The sequence below is a fragment of the Cheilinus undulatus genome, linkage group 13 (assembly GCF_018320785.1).
Source record: "Cheilinus undulatus linkage group 13, ASM1832078v1, whole genome shotgun sequence".
In the NCBI taxonomy this organism is placed as follows: Eukaryota; Metazoa; Chordata; class Actinopteri; order Labriformes; family Labridae; genus Cheilinus; species Cheilinus undulatus.
Window position 1 is genome coordinate 22431305 of NC_054877.1, and position 24732 is coordinate 22456036.

The 24732-nt window shown below is 39.1% G+C and overlaps 1 protein-coding gene across 2 annotated transcripts; it reads left to right on the top strand.

Annotated features, from left to right (window-relative positions):
• The first annotated feature begins 1559 nt into the window (after positions 1-1559).
• On the top strand, positions 1560-16366 carry irf4a (interferon regulatory factor 4a). 2 transcript variants are annotated; one of them, XM_041803499.1, is made up of 9 exons: positions 1560-1628; positions 2369-2566; positions 2717-2903; positions 3640-3725; positions 3834-4002; positions 5241-5321; positions 5541-5939; positions 9437-9552; positions 11011-16366. In XM_041803499.1, exons 2-9 carry the CDS (start codon positions 2369-2371, stop codon positions 11167-11169), a joined length of 1395 nt encoding a protein of 464 aa, XP_041659433.1. In that variant the 5' UTR covers positions 1560-1628; the 3' UTR covers positions 11170-16366. The 2 variants fall into 2 exon arrangements, with proteins under 2 accessions (XP_041659433.1, XP_041659434.1); XM_041803500.1 differs by having other exon boundaries at positions 3858-4002.
• The last annotated feature ends 8366 nt before the right edge of the window (positions 16367-24732 follow it).

Here is a 24732-nt window from a genome sequence, read left to right on the forward strand (position 1 = left end):
AAGGTGGACTCCCTGGTGTGTTTTGGGTGATTGTACTGCATGATAACCCAAGGTGTGCTTGAGGTCTCAACCCGATGGCTGGACAGTCTCCTTCAGGATTTTCTGGTTGACAGCAGAATTCATTGTTCCATCAATGATGGCAAGTGGTCCAGGTCCTGAAGCAGAAAAGTAGCCCCAGACCGTCACACTGCCACCGCCATCTTTGACTATTGGCATGATGTTTCTTTTTTTAATGAAAAACTGGATGCCATTTTTGCCCAGTCTCTTTCTTATTGTTGAATCATGAACACTGACCTTCACTGAGTCAAGTGAGGCCTGCAGGTCTTAAGAAGATGATGTTCTGTGCTCTTTTGGGACCTCCTGGATGAGTTGTAGACACGCTCTTGGAGTAATTTTGGTAGGCTGGCCACTCCTAGGGAGGTTTCCCACTGTTAAAAGTTTTCCCCATTTGTGGATAAGGGCTCTCACTCAAGAGTCCCAGAGCCTTAGATACAGCTTTGTAACCCCAAGCAATAGATGTCATTGACATTGTTTCATATATGTTCTTGAATTAGATTGTGGCATGATGATGTGTCATATGTAGCCCACTGGTTCTGAACAGGTTGAGCCTCAGGACCCACCATCATCTACTCAATGAGAATCTGCAACCCAGTTATATTTTTGAACCACTCTGATTTATTTATTTAGTTATTTATACAGTTTGGACCCCTTAAAGTTAAAAATGTAACAAATCAAAGAGACAGGACCTCTTTTTGTGCAGTTTTTGTTTCCAAGAACACATCCGCAACCCACTGGAAAGGCCTTGGTGACCCGCTGTTGGGTCACAACCCACCACTTAACCACTGTTTTAGCCTACATTACATCTTTGTCAGACAGGTCCTATTGAATTGATTTCTTGATTCAACAGGTCTGGCAGTAATCGGCCTGGGTTTGGGAAGTGAAATTGAAATCAGCTTTCCAAAAAATGTTATTAGTAAGAGTTAATTAATGATTTAACAAAATTAGAATTAGTTTGAAGACCTGAAACATGTAAGTGTGACAAATAAGCATCAAAAAGAAATCCAGAAGGAGGCAATTACTTTTACATAGCACTGAAGGCTTTTAAGTATTGAAGCCAACATGAGCGTAGGTGACCACTAGATGGCAGTGACGCTAACAATTAGCCTAATAAATAGCATCAATAATTCTACCTTGCTTGCTCCTGACAGGGAAGTGGTCCTGTGTTGATTACCGCCAACACCGCATGATTTTAGAAATGCTAGAGTCAGCGCTCACAATTTAACTGGAACAACGGGTAAATGTACAGGCTTTAGTCGAAGAAAAATACGTCTTGGGATATTTATAGTTCGGTAACGAGTACAGGTGGTAAATTGTTCCATTCCCCTGCTTTGTGTCTGCTCGTAGTGTCACGAGAGGGATTCCCCACCACAGCAGTCAGTGTGTGGGCGAACAGTTTCACAGAAATGTGCGCCCCAGTGTTGCGCATCTCCCTTTTGAACTTCTAGCTACACAGGCCCCTCCTCCTCCTCCTTCTCTTCTGTCACAAATCATGATGTGATAAGGTTTTAAAAAAGGACAGCGAGTGACTGAAATGAGATTTCAACCGAAGAAGAGCTCAGAGAACTAAGGTAAGGAACAGAAGAGACCAAAGACTGAACGTGTAGTAGCAAAATGTATTCAGGTTTTTTTTATTGTAGGACCTCAAAGTTACTCTAGTGTGTATCAGGACTAGCCGGTTGAACCTCAAGAAGATATCAACTCATTTAAACAAAGTTTACATTGTTTTTTTTTCTTCAAATAATTATCATCATACATCATCAATCATTACACTGTCAGACTAAAGTCGTTTCCAAATGGTATTGTAGTTTTGTGAAAACTTTCTTGTAGGCTATCTAATTCCAGCTAGATGATTTATTCTTTTGGTGATGCTTGTATGCTACAATATGGCTCATTTCTCTTGTATTACATCATAAAAAATACTGATAAATGTTAACAATGCAAGGGGAAGTACTTTACTTTGAAATGTGTCTGAAGAATCCCAGTTAAAGCACTAATATTGTAGGGTTTAAAATATAGGTATTCTGGTAGCATGATTCAACCTTGGTGCATCTCTAACTGCTGGAAAAAACAATGTATCTTAAAATAAATTACAGGAAGCAACTTTTAAATGCAACTTTTGTTTTTATTTAAGCCTACAAATTGATTTTATTACTTTTTCTTCATGCATACATGTCTATTTTTGTAAGAAAACAAAAAAGGGCAGGTTTGGATGCCACATTAAAAAAGTTAAATAAAACTACAACTTCACATTAACCTTCCTGTGTCTCAAAGTTTTGTCTCATGCTCTGTTTTCTTTCATTGTTCACAGATGAACCTGGAGGAGGACAGCGGCCTGTCAGCCAGCTGCGGCAATGGCAAACTGAGACAGTGGCTCATAGAACAGATAGACAGCAGGAGATATCCCGGCCTGGTTTGGGAAAACGATGAAAAATCCATCTTTAGGATCCCGTGGAAACACGCAGGAAAACAGGACTACAACAGAGAGGAGGATGCTGCACTATTCAAGGTCAGATCTCTCACGCTGGAGCTTCTGCATCTTAAACACATGCTTATAAATGAATAACTTATCAATAATGTACATATATGCAAAAAATTGAACCTTTTGCTATTTAGTGCCCTGAGATGTGTAAATGAATCCCTTTTATGATCATTTCAGGCATGGGCATTGTTTAAGGGAAAATATAAGGAAGGAGTTGACAAGCCAGACCCACCAACGTGGAAAACCAGACTACGCTGTGCCCTAAATAAGAGCAATGACTTTGATGAGTTGGTGGAGAGAAGTCAACTAGACATCTCAGAGCCCTACAAAGTCTACAGAATCATTCCAGAGGAGGCTAAAAAAGGTAATATTTGTGCACATTATCAGTTAACAGATGCTCTTTTTTGCAACAATTATGTAATATCTCCCATGTGTGCCATGAAAGATGTCCTTTAGTCATAATATTGTAAGAAAAATTAACTTTATGAGGTAGAAATTTTGGACAACATAATAAATAATCCAAAGTTGTAAGATGCAGTGGTGCTTCATTTGCATCATGCGCAAACTGTTGCCTCTCACATTGTTTATAGCCTCTTGGCAATGTTTTTCACACACGCATGCACCACTGCTGCTGATTCTGATGAAGCAGGAAGCACAAAGGAAGCCAAAGCATATACCAAAAAGGCTGTACTGCTTTTTTTAGAGGGCTTCGGTTACTTAGAGCAGGGTGCACATAACACAACCAGTCGACCTCCAGCCTTGCATATCTAAGTCTCTGCCATCGCACAACAACAGCTTTTGTCACACCAGAGTAGTTCTCACTATCTTGTTCTAACAGTAAGTGCTCAAATTAAACAGGTTTTAGATCACCACTTGCCTCTCAGGCGTATGTTGCACTCTTTTTGCATAACACTCATCAGTTACATAGCAGCACTTCACAGGTGCAAAAACATGTTGGCTATTTGTACCAGCCAAAATGTGTAAGTTTTGCGAGGTTCAAAGAATATTAAGTCTAGCAAATTCTACATTTATTCCTCATCTTCATCAAAATTATGGTTATATTATATATAACCATCCTATTTTTTCTTCTATACGTGCAGGGATGAAGATGAACAGCATGGAGGAGACGACCTCACACGTGAACACACATGGCTATATCCCTGCATACACGTCTCTACACAACCAGGTCAGCAGTTTGAAAATGTGACTGAATTACACTGAACCAAACATGTAAACAAATATCAGAGACTGTAAAAGCCTTTGCTTTTAATGAGCATCTTTATGTCTCTTTTAGGGACCTGCTTTTATGTTTTCTCAGGAGAGAAGAGACTGGAGGGATTATTTATCACCAGAACAACAGCATCTTCCTCATCCCACAACGCCACATGCAGAGGGGCAATTTGGTCAGAGTCACTACCCATCTGCGTTCAGCAGGGCATGGACTGGGTCTCACACAGAGAATGGTAAGATATGGACGTACTCACATCAGAGTATTTACAATAGAATCTTGAAGCTCCTGGGGGACTTTTGGTTTGTGTTAAAATTTTACACCCCTGTGGGAAGAGTGGTTCCTCTTATTTCTTTGCTCATATTTACATGTGTCTTTTTTAACACAAGATCTCATTCTGCTTTTTTAACATTCAAAGGTATCATTTACTAGGAATCTTTGCCATGCAAAATGATTAACTAAATCCTGTTTTGGCACTTAATTCTTTTGTCTAACTTCTACACTGCTGTAGGGGTTTCAGGCAATTTATCTTGTCGTTGCTGGTCTTGTTGGCTTTTGTAGATCACTGAGCTTGGTTTATCTGGCACAGCTTTAGCAACTTTCAAAGTGCATACAAAATGTGAAAGCACTTTTAGATAGATATTTTTTGGGCATTGTATGCCTTTATTCATAGAAGAGAGGAGCGGATCGAGTCTGAAACAGGGATGAGAGTGGGGGAGAGACGTGCAGGAAAAGAAGTGAACAGAAAACCATCTCAAACACTGCAAGGCTCCAAAAGTCCAAGTTATTTATTGCACCAAAGTAGTGAGCTCTGCAGCTCTTCATCAGACTAAAGTGACAAGTGCGGAGCACTTTATTGTATACCGGTGAAGGTAATTACATGAACAGTCACATGACCTGATCCGTAAGTCCTCACATGAGTAGGTTCCAAAAATAAATAAGAACAAATAATGTTAACACATGTAAGCCAGTGACAATATGTGATAAATGAAACGTCACTACTTTGGTGCAATAAATCACTTAAACCTCTAGAGTCCTGCAGTGTGCAAGACATTTTCCTGTTCACTTCATGTTATTTTCTATTAGCACCTACCCACTTTGGTTTGGATGAAGATTGCTTTGCAACATGCAGGAAAGGAGCCACAGGCTCATGGGGTGTGCCTTATCCTCTAGGCTATGTACACCCCTTAATGGCACCTTTAATCAAGTTGGTTTGTCATCATTTAACACTAACTGATGTTTTAACTTGTCAAGCAAGACGTTATTAATAATCTTTGACTTAATGATTTAATACACCATTGCTATAATTACTTCTAGCATTCTAACTTTTTTCTTTATAATATTCTCTAGACTTATGTTCAGATAAGATTTCAAAAAGGGAAATGTCTCAGTCCTCTCAAAGAAGAAGTGTAATGACCTTTAATTTTCAATGCTCTACTCTCTTACTAATGTGGATGTCATTTTTTAATGCAGGTTTTCAGCTCTCCTTCCACACCTACCTTTCAGACTCTCAACCGCACATGTACTCATTGGACCACAACAATGCCATCACAGGTATTAAGGATCATCTCTGGCTTGTTTAAAATCTCTCAAAGGTTCATGCACATGAGGGTTTTTAATATTTGCATTCACAGATAAGAAAATGAAAATACAGATTTACTTCCCTTTTCTAAAGTTAAAGCTGTGATAAAACATTTTTTTCACAAGATGAGAGGGGAAAAGATGCTTGGACAGATAATAGAGCATTTCTCCACACTTGTGTCTTCATTTCAGATTTCAGCCTTCATGTGTCTCTTTACTACCGAGAGTCTTTGGTGAAGGAGGTGACCACCACCAGCCCAGAAGGTTGTCAAATCACCTCTCCTTCATCCTCATCTCCATCATCTTCCTCTTCGTCATCCCCATGCCCAGAGGACAAGTGTCACAGCGGAGCAGAAGTCATCCTTTTTCCTTTCCCGTACCCCGAGTCTCATCGGCAAGGCGCTGAGATGCTCCCTCGCATCCTGGAGAAGGGGTTGCTTCTGTGGATGACCCCTGATGGGTTGTACGCCAAACGTCTTTGTCAGGGACGAGTGTACTGGGAGGGACCCCTGGCTCCATATTCAGATAAACCCAACAAACTGGAGAAAGAGCAGCCTGTCAAATTGTTTGACACGCAGCAGTTTCTTATTGGTAAGTATAAATGCTGTTCACACCTACAGATATGGATATTCTGACATAAACATCGATGTAGTATGATGCCTTTATGTCTTTAAAACATTTTAAATAGTGGCTTATTATCTGTTTAGACAGAGAATGGCTAAGTAAATTTTATTATCAGTACCCGCAGATACAAAAACTTATGTCACTGTTCACATCTAATATATTGTTCGTGCCTACAGTACTGTGCAGAACCTTTAGGCATCCTTAGGCCAAAAATTGAGGCTGAGGTAAGGCGTATTATAGCGAGTAAGCCCACCTGAGGGTGCCATCATCTGGAAAAAAATAACAAAGTGCACACCTTTAGGGCACAGTAGGGGGTGGATATCACGAGTAAGCATGGTCTGGGGTACTGTTCTGGCGGGTAGTAGGGCTGCCATGAGCCTGGTCCTGCCGTGGATGTCCCCAGGGCCTCAAACTGCCAACGGTCTCTGGGTATAAAGGCCCAGACAAACTTGGCAAAGCTTGACCTTGGTTTCTGAGCAACCTGCATGTGTGCCAGCATGTGGAGCTTCACTCTGTCCGCCCTCCTGCCCTCTCAGGACCTGGGTTGTGGCACATTAGGCCTGTGAGTAATCCTTAGTGCCCCGCATGACTAAAACTTATGCACATGACTGTATCTGCAGGGATGTGCATTTCAAGGCAATCTACTCTTTAAAAAACAAATAATTGGAAATTATTCAAAGGAGATTCAAAGAATCCAAGACATGGTCTAGGAAGAAGTTATCTGAGTTTGTTAGCTTGGCGCTAACACATAAAGGAAATTGCCATTAACATGCCACAAGGGTAAGCCATGCTTCACACTAATTGTAAATTCTATAATCTGTTTTACTGGACAATCCTAGATTAAATACATAGATTTTTTACTGATCATTTAGTTAAGTGTTCAGTAAAGTAGATAAAAAATAGTTTCAAAAGAAAAGTGAAATTAGTTTCCTTGTACTTCAGTTGTGCCATTGTGCATTCTTGTTTTCTTCTTTCTTTGTTAATAAGTAATAGTTATTAAACAGCTTTCAGATGCACAACAGCCATCGTCAGGCAATAGTTCCACATTAAAACCAGACACTGGTTATAAAAACCCCAAACAAACCCCAAAACAACACTTTTTTAAGTTTAGATAATAGTGAAATTTTGATCTTTGACAGATCAACTTTGTGGAGTTTAATGTAGAACCATATTGATATCATATTAGTATCGGTGTTAGCTAATGTGAGTTATGAAATATCTGTATATCAGATGTCAGCAAAATTCAAATATCTTGCATCCCTAATTTAAAGTTGGTAATGTGTAAACATGAAAATAAATTTGATCATTAATTTAAGCTTTTTCCTAATGTAACCAAAATTCACAAATCATCAGATTTAGTGCTTTACAGTCTTCACAGCTGCTGCAAACACTCCAGTCAAAAAACCCTCTAAATAACACACTATGTTCTCCATTATGTCTTAAACTGCTTTAAAGCTTTACACCAGGACACTCTTCACCCATAAGTACGTACATACGGCCACTGTTCAATTCCTGTGTCTGAAGTGATTACTTTTTTAACCTGAAACCCTGACTTATCCTGAACTTAACCAAGTAGCGCTGACACCTCAACTTCTGTCCCTATGACAACACATTAACCACATACCAGGATATGTTAAGATAAACAAAACATGTGGCTAGTTTTAAAACGGTATCAAGGTTTGTGTTAAATGTTAATTCAACGTTGACATTTAAGCTGACAAGATTTGAACTGTTGTCGATGAGGGAAAATCCCAATAAGACCCATTTTCTTTCCTAGCTTATCAGAAACAGCTCCAACCAATCACAGCTCAATGGAGAAAAGTAGATGTTAATTAATGAAATTAAAAACAATTAAAATCAGGGCTGTACATTCTATAAAGCACACGGAGCCCTCCATTCTTGGAAAAGAAGTAAAAGAAAAGAATAAACTTACTCTATAACAAGCACCTGTGTCTTATTTTTTAACTAGAAAACGTATTTTAATTAATTAATATATTTATATGCATTTATTGATGTTTTAATATTGGTTTAACTATGTTGAGTAAATGACTGCAAATTTACTTTGTTATTGTTCATAAAAAATATTAATGTTGACCTTTCTCAATGCAGTTTTGTGGGGTTAATAAAGGCATCACAGGGTGTTTCAGTTTCTTGGATGCAGTTTAATAATTTGATAATTTAAAGGCACTTATATCTCAAGCTTTCAGTTTAAAATCTTAGTCTGCAAATTCATTTATATATTTTAATATTTTTAACAATTTATTGGGAGCTTTTTGCTGACGTGAGACAGGAAATACTGGGAGAGATTGGGGTTGAGTTGAGGATTACAGCCTCTATACATGGGTGTCTGCTTTACCAACTGAGCCAAACTGGCAACATTAATACAGTGATGTTGATAAATACAATGACTTTGATAAATATCCTTTGTTTTCTTTAAATATAGAAAGGAGAAAGTTTAACTAAAATGCTTCAAAATAAGACACAAGGGCTTTCAATTGTACTGTAGCACAGGAGATAATTAAGTGTATTAAGTTATTTTCCACTACAAATGTCAATTACAGCTCAAGGTTATGTTTTAGTGTAGAGTTTATGCAACTGTTTCATGGCACTTACGATTTTTGATCTGTTATGAAACAGAGATTAATATTGATCCCTGTTTATGGCATAGTAAGCAACCAAGACCATCTGTAATATGATTGATTATTTCTACATTTTGAACTTATTTATTGGGTAAAACTGACTAAAACAATCAAATTGATTAATTGCATGCCACTAAAACAGCTTTTTAAATACATTTTAGTATTGAATTGTAAAAGAGACAGAGCTTTGTTCTCAGTTAGTTTCATAAATACCATACAAGGTACTAATATTGTAAATATTCTATATTTGCTGCCACACCATCGGACCTACTTGTTTTTTGGTCCTCCTGAGTGAATAGAACCTTCACCCTTGTACTTTTATACGTACGTGTAGATGCCCTTGTTTAATGCAACCAAATCTGCTTTTATGGCTCATTTAATTCTCTGAGAGATTATAGTAACAGGTATGTAGAACTTACCGCTGGGCTTCGAAGTATGATGATAGTTGTGGCTGTGTTGATAATAGCTGTGATGATGTTGATGATAATAATGAAGAAGCCTTGCTACATATGCTTTGTTTGGCAAGTCCCCTCTTAGCTTCAAAAAAGCAGGTGACATTCTCATCAAGAGTCCAGCATATGTAGAGTCCCCACCCACCTGCTGTGGTCCACCACAGCATGACAAGGTGGTGTTGTCTGTTATTTCACCATGATTTTTCCACCAGTGGTTTCCAGGAAAGTGGTTTCAAGGAAGGAAAATTTTGAGTGATCATTTTGGGTTTTTAATGCTTCTTTATTTTCATTTTTTTCTGTAAATTTGAACACATCTGGTTTTCTTGGATAATGTATACCATTATCATTTTGTCTTTTGTGGTTCCTCTGGCAGAACTTCAGGACTTTGTTTATAATGGCCGGCACCTACCAAGACATCAGGTGGTGCTGTGTTTTGGAGACGAGTACCCTGATCCACAGCGCCCAAGAACGAAGATGATCACAGCACAGGTCAGCACACACTAACATCTTAAAGCTTGTCTCAGCAAAACATTACCTTACGTAGAGTTCTCTGCATGCACTTAAAACTTTCCAACAAAATCTGTATTTTTGCTCAAATTTGCCTCCTTGTGCTAAGATTCTCTCTGTGCTCAAGTTTTTAGCTTGCTCTCAGTTCTTTATTTGCATGCTGGAATATCCTGCCCTGTGCTCAAGCAGTTCCTCCTCTCATTCAAGTTGCTTATGCCCACTTGTGAATCTGTCAGTCTGAATTTATCTGTGTGGATACAAAACCTTCTCTGCGGATGTACGAAACACTATTAATTTTGACAGCTAGTTCTAATTTTAGTCCCAGTCTTAGTCTTTAGGTTCAGTGCATTTTAGTTTTAGTCACATTTTAGCCATTTCCACCCTTTATGGTTTTAGTCGACAAAAACTCCAACATTTTTTTGTCTAGTTTTAGTCCTAACTTTAAGTCCAAGCATTTATTCTCTTGCCTAAATCTAGTACCAACTCGTGGTAATCATTTTGAAAAAAAAGAAAAATTAAATTTTAGTCTAGTTTTAGTCATCTTGATGAAACTAAACTTACTTTAAGTCAGTTTTAGTCATCAAAGATCTATTTCTGGCTAGGCTTAGTCTAGTCTTTCTCAAAAAAGAAAAAAAAGGCTGGAAAAAAGCGGTCGACAAATAGTTTTAGTCATAGTTGTAGTCGATGAAATTAACAAAACTTTCTCTGCGCTTGTTCAAAACTTTCTCTGTCTTTGCCCAAAGGAAACAAACAGGATTACTACATTTAACTCAGATGAAAAACTTCCCTTAGTTGGACACTGAGATTTTTGGGTAATTTTGACTTTGCAATATGATTCTTTTCCTTCTGGCATGCTGAAATGTGTGTTTCTTACAGTAGGCATTTGATGGAATTTGATTCTTATGGTTGCGTGATCTACTGCCAGCTCACCTCTGGTGGGCTTGGGTTTACAGTCTATGAGTGATTTCATAGGGCTGTCCCTGACTAGGGACTTGAATTGTCCAATGTGATTGGTCAGCTTTGTCGACAGTAGGTTAATCAGTTTTTTTCCTTTGCTGTCGTTGATCCACATTAATCTGCAACAATAATCAGTAAGTCTGCAAAAGTAGTAATGTCCATTTCAGTACTGAAGGTCCATACCTTAAAGTAATAAGGAACCCAAAGTAGCAAGGTCCAAAATTTTAATTTCTTTCTCTCTATTGCACACACAAAAAACACTAGATGATTAAATGACAAAAGCTGAAATGAAGCCACTGTCATTTGAACATCAAACAAAGAAAGCTTAAGCTGATACAAATAATCTTAATCCAATCTCTGGCCTCCAGAGGCTTTTTTCTGTTCTAACTGTGCCTTCTTGTACTGTTCTGTTCTTTTTAGGGTACAATATGATGAAATAATTTATTTGTACATAATTAATATGTAGTCCTCATTCTTTTTTAGGTGGAGCCAGTGTTTGCAAAGAAATTGGTGTACTACTATCAGCAGAACAATGGCCACTACCTGCGTGGTTTTGATCACATCCAAGAACAGAGCACAAACACAGCATCTCCAACCATTGACTACCCTGCTCAAAGACCTCTGCAGCACATCCAGGAGTAACAGCATGCCTTCAGTCAGGTGTACACAGATGCAAACATACGCATACAGCTGTGCATAAATGTGAATGTAAACCGCTGCCCTTTAATCACACCTGCAGGGTGCCTGCAAGGCTGTGTACTGTAAATGATACGGAGGGGTATACATGGGGAAGACCCGGCTGTCTTTCCTTGCACACCTCTGCGTTGCACTCTTTGTGTCTGAGAAGGTGGCGTGATGTGTTTTTCTTCTACGAGTAATTTTGTGACAGTGTGAAGGATGCGGTTTGAGGGCGGGGGGTCGAGGAGAGCAGAGGGCGACTGTGACAGGAAGTACTTGCACAGGTGCACAGGAAGAATGGCCCCATAGACTTACAATCACATGTAAAATGGATTAGGGCATGAATGAACTCTTATTGTATTTTTATCAGGTAACAGTCTGCTGTGGGATTGTTACTGTGTAAGTCTGAGGTGGCACTCAGGACGATGACAGACTTTACACAACGTAATTCATACATTTCGGCCGCAATACTTCAAGTGTAGAGCAGCAACATTAGCCAAGATGAGTGAACAGACCCACATGTTACTGCTTAGTCCACTGTGGACCTTAATTCTTTGCAAATGCAAATGGGAAAAAGCTACATCTGACTGGTGATGGAGTTGAAACAAATTGTTTACTTCAGGGCTGCAAAAAGAATGTGGAAATAGACCAGTTTATCAAAAATTGCATTTAAAAGCCTACAAATATATCTGATCCATTTAACTATGTCAAAATGATTAAAAAGATATTCAGCAAGTAGGGCTTTTCTCAGACCACTCCCTTTACCTTCTCCCTGAACACTTCTACTCCGTTTGCGTGCTCTCGTGGAGGCTCTGCCCCATTTAGTTCTGTCTAAAACCTTGAAGTCAAAAGACAGAGTGAATATTTAAACCCTTTAGTGGCGTGTCTGCAGTGTTGTGACTTACTGCATCAGCTTAACAGCTTTGTCTGTTTATTTTGGGAGACGCTCCTAGATTTAGGGTTGCATTATCACCACACAAACTTAAATACATCCACAAGATTCAAAAATAGCAGCATGTACGGATGGAAAATCAAAACATGTACATTAAAGTCAGGAATTGATTTCAAGTAAAAAAAAAAAAAAGGCAAATGTGTTTATTTGACTTTGGGTTTTCTTACATTTACTTACTTGCAAGTACATTTTAATATCAGAAGATCCAATAATATGCATAGAAAAAAAAAACAAATTTGATTTTTTAAAAATATATTTAGGAGTCATTTTAGTGAGTCTTTTTATGTGAAAATTTAATATTTGAGTAACATAAAATCCCAGATATATGATGTTTCTGTTTCCAAAAGAGTGAGGTGAAGTTTATTAATATCAACCAATTGTCTGGTTCTGGCCAATTATCTGGGTTCATATATTCAATATTTGGTCAGTTATCAGTATCCGTGTTTTATAACGCTGTTTGGCAATAATATAAATGAACTTAAAAATGCTTTACTTTGGTTTTGCTGCAAATAGTGTCTTCCTCACACTATCTGATTATGTAACAAATTAGCAAGTGATAAAGTGGTTAGACAGATACACCTCAATAAATTGAAAAATTTCATTGAACAGTTTTTTAAATCTTGATGAATATGGCTTACAGCTTACTAAAATTAAAAAGTAGGTCAAAATATTAGAATATTGTGGAAAAGTCCAATTTTCAAAGGCTTCTTGAGCCTTTATTTACTCACTCTGGGTCAGTAAACACAACTGCAATCATGGGAAAGACTGCTGACCTTACAAATATCCAGAAGATAATCATTGTCATCCTCCAAAAGGAGGGTAAGCCACATAAGGTTGCTGAAAGGACAGGTTGTTCACATAGTCCAGTGTCAAATCACATTCATGGAAAGTTGACTGGAAGAGAAAAGTGTTGTAAAATAGATGCACAAGCAACAGGGATGAGCTCAGCCTTCGGAGGGTTGTCGAATGATGCCGATTAAAGAGCATAGGGGAACTTCACAAAGAGCTGACTGAAGCTGGAGTCAGTGTATCAAGACTAAAGTCAGTGCAGTCAGAAGATGAGAGACTCAATAACACAGACGAGCAGAAAGCTGGCATCAAAGCAACCTGGGCTTCCTGACACCCCAGCAGTGCCACAGGCCGATTGCCTCAATGCCATGTCGCACTGATACAGTAATTCATCCAAAGGAAGCAGAAATTAACAGGATTGTCTGGTTGACATTTCAGTATTACAAATGCTTTTTTGGGGTGATGTTTTGGGATATTCTGATATTTTTGATATAGTGGATTTCAGATTTTTGTGAGCTGTAATTCATAATCATCCAGATTGAAGCAAAAAAAGTCTTAGAGTATTTCACTTTGTGTGTGATGAATTTATAAAGCTAGAAAGTTTCACTTTTTTAATTAAATTATCTGAAAGAATGAACTTCCTCATAATATTTAATTTATTGAGGTGAACCTGTTTGTCACAGAGTGAATACATGGACACACTTTACAGCTCTGGGGCCTCATTTATAAAACATTGCGTAGGATCCATACTAAAAGTGTGCGCCCAAAAGCTGAAACTGGCGTGCGGCAGAAAATAATCCGATTTATAAAACTGTCCGTACGCACACCTGTAAGCACTTTTCCCTTTATAAATCACAGTCCACCTGGATGATTGCGCAGGTGGATTCATCTCACATCCTGCCCTCTGTACACCCACAGTTTACCATGAATGGTCAATGCAAAGTACCTCATGAATGTTTTTGCATATAAATAAGCCTGCTGATCGACACTCAATCATGGCAGAGAAGACAAGGAAAAGGAATTTCACGGAGACCGAAATAGAGGTGCTTGTGGGTTAGGTGGGGTAAAATTATTTTATTTGGTGGTCACAGTAGTGGCATGACTAATAAAAGAAAAACAAGTGAGTGGCAGCATGTCTTCACCGCTGTAAATAGTGTGAGTGCCACAGAGCGATCTGTGGCAGAGGTGAAAAAGAAGTGGTTGGATCTGAAGGTGGAGGCCAAGAGGAGAGTGGCATGATGCTGTCAAAATGTGTCTGCTACAGGTGGGAGCAAGGGCACACCCAAGCCCACACAGCTGGACACCAAAATAGCCTCCATACTTGGGACGGCCAACGTGTGTGGCATAGTGTCGCAGAAGGAAGGAAGGAGACAGAGATCTGGCAGAGACCACAGAGTGGTCAGCACCTGTATATGCACCGGGATGGCACGGTTCCGGCGGGTGGTTCTAGCTAACACTGGGCCCAGTTCAGCACATAGATCCAAGAGCGCTGCTCTAAGGAATCTAAATCTGCTTATTAGCCACTCATCATCATGGGCCAAGACTCTCTCCACCCTGATCCTACAATTTGCGTGATCTTCCAGCGGTGCCAGTGCATCCATTGTGCAGCATTACGCACGAGTGTCACCGCGCTATTTATATGCTTACTCAGCAATTAAACTGGTTGTTAAACACCTTGTCACATTTAATACTAATCAATCAGTGCTATCCACGGCTCTATATAATTTGAAGATGGAAGTACGATATATGAACATTGTGAATACAGTAGTAGGCCTAATGCCCCACTAAAGAAACACATCCATAACACTGCAGACTTTGGTGTTTATGATTACATGGGTCTTTAAGCCTGATATGTGATGACATGAAATGAATGAGATGAATCTGGCTTCAATTCACCACCTCACCATCTGTGCCGCCAGTTTCCCCTGTCTCCGAAATGTTTGTGCGCAAGGATCAAAGTTGACGTACCGGTGCACACATTCCACCGGCAAGTTTATTTTTATAAATCACAACCTTTGCGTGGGAAGGGGTGTACGCCACTTTCAAGCCCCGTTTTGTGCGTAAGCAAGCTTTATAAATGAGGCCCCTGTACATTTTATACATACCTTACACCGAACATTTGGTAAATACATGTTGCCCCTCTTCTTTATGGCAATATCTGAAAGAAGGCAACAATGCAACTTCTGCTATGCTATATGCCATAGAGCATATGTCTAGTCCAGAACTGGTCCGATTGAGGTGTAAGTAAGCAAGATCTCAAACCACATTATCTAGGTGTGTTTGTGGGGCTTTGACAGATTTAAAACTGTACAATTTGGTCAAACAAGCATGTTTACATGCATTTGAAAAGATCAGTTTCAGTTGACTGACACAGACAATTCAACTTTCTCTTATTGCATGCACACTAGCCGAGTGTCACCTCACTATTACCTGACAAGACTCAGGGAGGTTTCTGGAAAAATCACACTCGTCCTGTAACTTGCAATGAAACCATACCTGTTCCTCTTTACCTGAAACTAGCAACCCTGCAAATGGGAAGAAAAACTATGTGCAGGCTTTGGGAGGGAGGAGCACACAGATTCCCATGCCTGATATACAGTTCAGGTTCTCTTGGATTTTATGTTGATAAATACAACATTGTAATGTAGAAAGCTATTGTAACATGCTTAAACCTACAAGGAATGTGCATACATCACATGGCAAAAACCTAAAAAAATGTGAAGCATAGAGCTCCACATACTGTGAAGTCCTTGTCGTAGTCCGTACGGCTGAGGGTTCAGTAGAAGGGATAAGGGTTTGGTTACGTTTTTGTTCTGTGGTCCAGAGTTTCGATCTCTGCGTGTCTCTTCCTTCACACTTAAACCACATCACTTTCACAAAGTCTGACCTAAATCACGGGCAGGAATCGTTTTTTCTTTGTTTTGTTTTCTTCTCAGTGTCTAGAACCATAAATCCTATTCTCCTCAATATTTATCAAATCACCATGATTCTGTGAAATATTTTCTTTGAATGACTTCACCTGTAGATGTTTGAGAACTCAAATCCAACTCATTTACTGACATTTTACCTCCTCTTACTTCCAGTATATTCTGCTGTGATACAGTAACAACTGGTGAAAATGTGTGTATTTGTGTAGTTCAAGGACCAAATGTGGGTTAATTTGTGCCGGCATGACTGTAATCAGGATTTGACATTTATGCATTCAGATTAACACATGTGACTCCCCCACCTACAACATCAGTGACTCAAACACAGACCTGCACACCTATTTCACATCACATTTACAGTTACAGTAAAATATTTGGAGCATGCTACAAGGAAATCTCAAAATAAATGTATATAAGAAAAATTTGTACTGTATGTCCTTCTTAAATGTTTGATGGTTGCTGCAGATTTTTTAAGAAGTCTGATTAATATAAAACTTTCATATGAATAAATGATCTATTTTGAAATAAACATAATTTTCTTACTGTAAGTCTTCTGTGTTGCTTGGTTTTAGAGCTTTTTTTAAATTTTGATGCAATAGCAAGGAAAATGAGAGTCATATTAAGTGAAGAAAAAGACAAAGAAGGAAAAACAGATTCACACATTCAGCATGGTGTTTCCCCCTCTGCAGGAAGCCACATCATGTTGTCAGGCTTCAGTTGTTCCATCACGATTAGACGTTAATATAAGCGACATCGCCTTAGCCCTTCAGCTGCTCTGGAGACGACAGTTTAGTTAACCAATACCAGAAACGTCACCTCAAAAAGGGGTTCGAAGAGAAATGAAACTAACACTGCATTTTCTCTTAAAAAATGGAGAAGTTGTTTCATCTTTGTGGAATCACTATCAGAAATATGGAGAAATCACTTCAGCATTGTGTAAACATCTCTAACTATTCATTTTCGTTAGATCAGCACTAGGAACTTATTTATTCCTTTTGTACTCCTTAGATTACCTGGTGTTGATTTCACAAGGATCTAGTTATTCAGAGTTTCAAGTTCACTTTCTTACCAGTTTGTTTGTAACCCACTGCTGTGTTTCTCTGGTCATCTATGATTCATAGTACAGCAAGACCATGAGGGCGAATCAAAGGGAAAGTGAGATTTGTTCTGCTGACATCTGCTGGTTTTTGAAGCTGCAGTTAAATTAACTCAGACGACTGCTGCATCCCTGCTGCTGCACAGAGCAGTGATTCAAACTAACTCTGACCTACACATTGTTCTAACACAAATTACAGACATACAGTAGAGTATAGAAAAATACAAAACACAAGCCCTGGGCTCCAGAGCATAAGGTCATTAGTCCACAATACTACAACCTGATATAATGTCCTCAAACTACCTTTACAGATTGAAAGAGATCACATCCTCCTGCAATAGAGTTGAAGCAGCAGGATCTGTGTTCCAGAAACCTGATGATATAAATAATAGAGCATTCAGTTTGAATTATTTGTAATCTCTCATTTTAAGATAATTGTCAGTTTTAATTGGACTTTTTGCCTCGGGAAAATTTTATATGAATACAAAATGAGAATGATTCTTTTCCAGAATTAAGAACAACATGAAGCTTATCTTTGATGTGCAAACCCTAGTAACGAGTAGTGATGCACTGTTTTAAAGGAGCATGAGACAAAAATGTAAAATATTGTTGCTGGAATTGACTGCAGCAAGAGATAAAAGATCTTTTTTGGTATTTTTGTGTCAATTTTGATGTCCTCTTTGAGCAAAATTGTACCTTTCAAATGTCAGATTTTGTCCTATGATTTACAGTGCATTCAGAAAGTATTTAGTACCCCTTAACTTTTTTCAATTTTGTTGTGTTGCAGCCTGATGCTACAGTCAAAATTTGTATTTTTTATTCCCATTGATCTACACTCATTACCCCATCATGACAAAGTGGAAACAGACATAGATTTATTTTTTGTAAATTTGTTAAAAAGAAAAAACTGAAATAACACTGATCGGACAGTGACTGGGCTTTATGGGAGAGTGGCTCTGTATGTCAGGGATTTATCCATATTCATCTCAGTCTGTTTAATAACTACCTGGAAACCCTTCACAGGACTTCTCCAGTCAGGCTTAACTGAACATCAAGCCTTTTTTTTTCTTGGGGATAGACACACTGGTAAAAGCAGAGAAAAATATGGAAGAAAACCTACCATTTCTACCATCCAAACAACCTCAAATATTTTTGCTCATTTCAAGGCTGACCCTAACAGCGATAGTTAATAAATTCTGCTTTCATAAAGCCTACAGAAAGCCTGTCAAGATTCCCCATACCTGTGGTAACTCTACACTCTACAGAGTCCATGACCTCAGCATGTTTAGGGTCAGACCCCTGCCTGGGGTTTGATGACAGTCCTGTTTAACTCTTGTCAACTCTGGCTAATTCTGCTTGTTGACCCCTTTGTTAGGAAGGTTATGACCTAAACCTCCTTTCTTTTTCTTTTCTTTTTTTTTTTTACGAAGTTTGACCCTAAAAATGTCTCTACAGTTCCATCAATCACCACCCACAGGCCCACTGCTGATGACTTGCAGTAATAGTATTACCATAATGTTCATCATGTTATCACAACAGGAACCCACGATTATTCACACAGAAATGACCTGTATAAAAGTATGACAAAAACTCTCCATCTCGGGTAAGTCAAATCTTTATTGGCACAATAAATGCTCCAGAATTGTTTTCAGACGTCTGTGTTTATCAGAGACTCTTCAGATAACAATGTACTTGACCCGGCACGCTATGATGGCAGGAAGGCAATAACAGTTGTCGGATAGGGAGCAGCAAAGAATGGAAAACAATCAGATGATTCAGACATGACTGTAAACAGATATGGGCTGATAAGCAGAACAATATGATGATTTACCTGGCAAAAATACAGGGGTGGTGGAAAGATTTATTAAGCTTCACAACGGACTGCAATTATCTCTAAAAACTGACTGAGCAAGGAACTACACACGTGGAATAAATTGTTGGTACCCCTCTGTTAATGAAAGAAAAACCCAAAATGGTCACAGAAATAACTTGAATCTGACAAAAGTGATAATAAATAAAAATGCAATGAAAATTAACCAATGAAAATCAGACATTGCTTTTGAACTGTGGTTCAACAGAATTATTTTAAAAAACAAACTCATGAAACAGGCCTGGACAAAAATGATGGTACCCTTAACTTGATTTTTTTGTTGCACAACCTTTTGAGGCAATCACTGCAATCAAACGATTTCTGTAACTTTCAATGAGACTTCTGCACCTCTCAGCAGGTATTTTTGCCCACTCCTCATGAGCAAACTGCTCCAGTTGTCTCAGGTTTGAAGGGTGCCTTCACCAGAAGGCATGTTTCAGCTCCTTCCACAGATGTTCAATAGGATTTAGATCAGCGCTCATAGAAGGCCACTTCAGAACAGTCCAATGTTTTGCTCTTAGCCATTCTTGGGTGTTTTTAGCTGTGTGTTTTGGGTCATTGACCTTGACCTTGGAGTTTACCTTTAATGTCTTTAGAGGTTGTTCAGGGCTCTTTTGTTACCATTTGTATTATCCATCTCTTCGATTTGTCATCAGTTTTCCTCCAATGGCCACGTCCAGGGATCTTGTGGATCTTAAATTTCTGAATAATATGTGCAACTGTGGTCACAGGAACATCAAGCTGCTTGGATATGGTCTCATAGCCTTTACCTTTAACATGCTTGTCTATAATTTTCTTTCTTTCTAATCTCCTGAGACAACTCTCTCCTTCGCTTCCTCTGGTCCATGTTTAGTGTGGTACACACCATGTCACCAAACAGCACAGTGACTACTTGTCACCCTTTAAATAGGCCGACTGACTGATTACCAGTTTGTAGACACCTGTGATGCTAATTAGAGGACACACCTTGGTTGAACATGCCCCTATGGTCACATTATTTTCAATAATTTTTAGGGGCAGCATCACTTTTGTCCAGGCCTGTTTCATGAATTTGTTTTTAAAATAATTCTGTTGAACCACAGTTCAAAAACAACGTCTGATTTTCATTGGTTAATTTTCACTGAATTTTTATTTATTATCACTTTTGTCAGATTCAAGTTATTTCTGTGACCATTGTGGGTTTTTCTTTCATTATCAGAGGGGTACCAACAATTTTGTCTACGTGTGTATGTGCAGTTGGAAAAAATGACCACTAGGGGGTGGTGTATCCACTGTTAGTTTCTGTACTTGGAGCTCTGGATGAAGTTGAAATATGAAGACCCTTCATGAGCAAACCCCCATGATGTTCACACATTTGGGGGTTGGAGGGGTGGGCTGCAGTAAGCAGTGCTTACACAAAGCCTTTGATCGCTCCTAATAGCCCAGAGACGTGACTCCCTGTAACACCCCTGCCTCAACATACAAACATAAAATCCTCATGTTGCAGTGCTCGCACATGTAGGTACACAAAGGGAAGATTTATGGTTTGTATCATCAACTATCAGGCCTAATTGATGCTATCAATTATATAACTCTTTGTTTTGTTCTTTCTTAACGCTTGGACTTTTTTTTCCACCTTTGTCATCACTTTAGTGTCAGGGGACAGGCAGAAGACTGATCGAGGTGGTGAGAGTGACAGCTCGTGGGTCGTGTTGCGTGAGAGTGACTCGGCCTGTTCTCAGACTCTGTGTGGTCTGGGTGTGTGGTCTCCAGCCGACGGGCAGGGAGGAGGACGGGAGAGCCCGTGTGTGTGTGTGTGTGTGTGTGTGTGGGTGTGTGTGTGTGTGTTTACTTTATCCAGAGTATAAGGTCCAGGCTCAGCGTAGCCCTTGACTAGAAAGCTCTGCCTTCCACTCAGCAGCTCCAGCCTGCAAGATAAACACACACTGTCACCACTCTGACATGGTTCATCCTAGGATCGTTTTGGTCCTTGTGTACTTACGGTTCCTGAGAGACCTCCAGGTTAGAAGCTCTCAGGATAGTATGTACTGTCTGCAACTATAGCCATGCATAGAGTCATCTAACAATATTGGATTAGACGGTGAAACATTTTCTAAATCTTACTTAAAGCTTTCAGAAACTTCTCAGACCCCCCTTCACTTTTTTCAGTTTTGTTATGTACAGATCTGGGGAAGTCTACACAAACATATCTGCTCCACTGAAGGTTCCCTAGAGCACAGTGATCCCCATAATTCCCAAATGGAAGAAGTTTGGCACAACCGGGACCGAGAGCAGGTCATCTGGCCAAACTGAGCAATTAGGTGAGAAGGGTCTTAATAAGAGAGGTGACCAAAAACCCGGTGGTCTCTGACTGAGCTCCAGAGATCCTGTGTGAAGATGGAAGATGGAAGTCTCCCTAGTTCAAAACACATGAAAGCCTGCTTGGAGTTTTCAAAAAAACACCATGTGAAAGCCAAGCAGTCACAGTGATGAAAAAGGCCTCTGCAGATGATGTCATGCAGCACTAGAGAACACCTCTAGAGGGGCAAGAAGTGATTTTAACATAAAGAAATGCCACCAAAAACACCATGGTTTGATCTGTTTACAACTATACCAAGCATTCACAGTGCAAAAGTATAAACATTCTTAATTATTTAGCTATATTTGAGTCCTGACAGTAGTAAAATATCCTGGAAGAAATAAAAAAAAAAGCGTAAATCCTCACAGAGAAATGGCTGTGAGCAGGAATTTTAAAAAAGCCTTCGTCTGAAGCCTGGAAGAGTGGTGTTACACAATGCTTGTGTATGGTCCATTTCCACAAAATGGTATGGTTTTTGTGCAGTATAGTTTTTTCATGGTTTAGCACATTAAACTCTGATCTTACCCATGTTTACTCAGCTGAATTTTGTCTTAGAAACCTCCTGCATCACTCCTTGTGCTCCCAAACAGCTCTTCATTTGTTAACAGATTGGCTTTTATTTATTTATTTATTCTTAAATTGAATTTTATATTTTAACAACACAAACAAAGCAGAACAGAAATAATACAGCACAAAAAAAAACAACAACAACAAAAAAGAAACAAACCCACCCCAAAATGGTAAAAAGCACTGCAAAGAACATTCACATATAGACAATTTACATAAATTACATTGGCATTGGCAATTACAGTGACAGAGTCAGCCAGCAACAAAACTAAACACTGCCTTTAGTGTTTTTGAAGGAATGAGTCCAAGGGCTTCCATAATCTCCAGAATTTATCAGATTTGTGGTTGAGGTCATGAGTCAGCTTCTCCAAAGGGAAAACGTCTGCAATTTGTGAAATCCACATATCAACTGTTGGGACCTGTGGAGCAGACCAACGCAGCAAAATTCCTTTTTTTTTTTACCAGAAACAAGAGAATTGTTAACAGAGATTTAGCATCTGTATTAAAAAGATTGTTAGGTGTATGATTCCAGATTGGCTTTTTAAACCTGGATTAAAAAACAGCGAAGAACGGAGGAAAGGAAACTGGCACTCAAATGGGAGCTATCAACTGCCACTAACATAAAAGAGCTGTTTCATAGCACAGGCTCGTTCGTGAACGGCTCATCATCACTTGGCTGCTCACCCCGCAAGGTTTATTCAATTGATAGGAAATCAGTGTTTCAAATTAAAGCATGTTTGTGACAAATTTAGGATTTTTTTATCTGTTAAAGGGGCTGAGCTAGCCCCCTAGGTCAAGACAAGACTCCTCTAGACTATTGTCTCCCTTCATCTAGCTAGACTACGCTAGACTTTAGAAGGCCTGCAGGACTTACTATTTGTGATGTTGATTGCCTCCACTCCAGGTTAATCTGTTAAATGGTGGTAAAAATCACTTTTTGGTAAAGTGTAGGGATTGTGTTAAATTTATGTATACATTTTCTGATGACAGTTGCAGCATTAAGGTCCAATTAAAACTGTGAAGTACTAACTTTCCTCCATTCCCATTCATTCCTGATGACAGTCTCCCACTTCCTGACCCCAAACGGACATTCAGGATCACATGATTGCAAACAACCTAAACTTGCCGAATACTTTCATAATGCACTGTATTTTTCATCACTGCAACTGCAGGGAGATATTGCAGCAGCTTAAAGTATGCTGAAAGGGACAATAATGCATGTTGTGACTCTAGCTAGCTATGAAAGAAAATGAAATAAATTTTAATGCCTCTTTTGGACTTACAAATGCAAACTAGACAGTCATCAATCAGACTCAGTATTTGTATACAGCCATGTTGTTCCCTGCAGTGTTGTTAGACAAGGCAGTCAACAGCGTGCTTCAGAAAAAAAGCTGTTATTAAAATTTCCATAAGCAGAAATTCAGAGTAAATTATGGAACTTAATTTTAGCTGTAAATTATTTGATGGGGGAAAAAACTCATTTTACATGAACAGGATGAAATCAGATATATAATGCCCTGCTTTGTCAAGAGGGGTCACTAAAGTCAACATGGTACATAAGTTCTTCACAGGACCTTTAAGTGAAGTTTCACAGAAAAGGAAGTTAGACCTTAGACAACCTCCATCATCTTTCCTTCTGCTCACACACTGGACCACTCACTCCTCTTCCTCTCCCACAGCGATCTCAGGGGAAGGCTATGTAATGTAGCACTGCTGAGAACGCGCCATGAAAATATAAATACAACCTCGCAGCATTTCAACCATGTAAATAAACAGGGCCACCCAAATTTCCAATTAGAGCTGGTGTGGAAGGCAGGAAACAGAGTAGACGAGATGAGACCACACCTCCTTCTCTATTCTCCACTCCTGCAGGTCCAAGAATTCACAAGAGTGACACAATACTGTATTCAGTTTACACTTAAGGCTATTTTTGACCACCAACCACAAGCTCCACTACACTACCTCTCAAGGACTGGACCCACACACAAAATTCAGATATGGGCATGGAACGAATGCATGGATTCAACATTAATAACTATAAAATCACTCTAATCTTGATAATACATAAGGTTTTTTCTCAGGTTCATATTTCACCACCTCCATAAATTTCAATTTTCTTCATTTTGCAGAACAAGGCTTTACAACAGCTTGCCTTATCACTCCCATCGATGTTATCAGGCGATTCCCATTTGGCTGAAATGAGGCATTCTCTCTGTATTCCACATCTTCTTGGAACAGCTAGGCGCTGTGATTATGCAGCAAAGCCCCCAGACCACCCAGGAGCAGGGGTCCAGTTGTGTGAGGCAGAAAAAAGTCCTTGTTGTGATAAGAAAGACAAGCCTTTCTTCTCCAAGGAGAGATGATTATTTGATAGTGCAATGAAGTTTGCTTGATAGTTGTTGGATCAAAGTGGGAGAGGCCGGCCTTGCACTCACTGGGCTGAGCTCATATGACTTCTGATTTGTTACTACATCAGCTGAGTTGGCAATTATCATGTGTCCTATTGGGTAGCATGAAGTCAGTGCAATTACCACAAACAGTCAAAGAGGTAGATATACATATGATGACTATACTTGACCTGAAAAGAGCAGAACTCATTTACTAAAAAAATCCTTCATTCATCATCCATTTCTCAGTGTTACTGTTTGATTGATTTCACACTGCAAGTATCTACCTCCCTCACAGGCTCCTGTACAAACATATACAGAGTTTACACAACTAGAGAGGTCATCTCATTTTGGCTCCGAGCTGCAGAACCTAAATGTGACCTAAATATATGAGACTTTTTCAAGTCTTTATAAGAGAGTTACCATAAAACCCTTCTTCAAAGGTTATCTATTTAATCTGATATTGAGGCACTCTTTTAAATGTATTACAATTAAGAAGATGAAGAAGACATACTTTATTAATCCCTGAAGGGAAATTCATAGTTTTACACTCTATTGCTGAACATGCTACACACACGTAGGCTGAATTACATGCAAATAC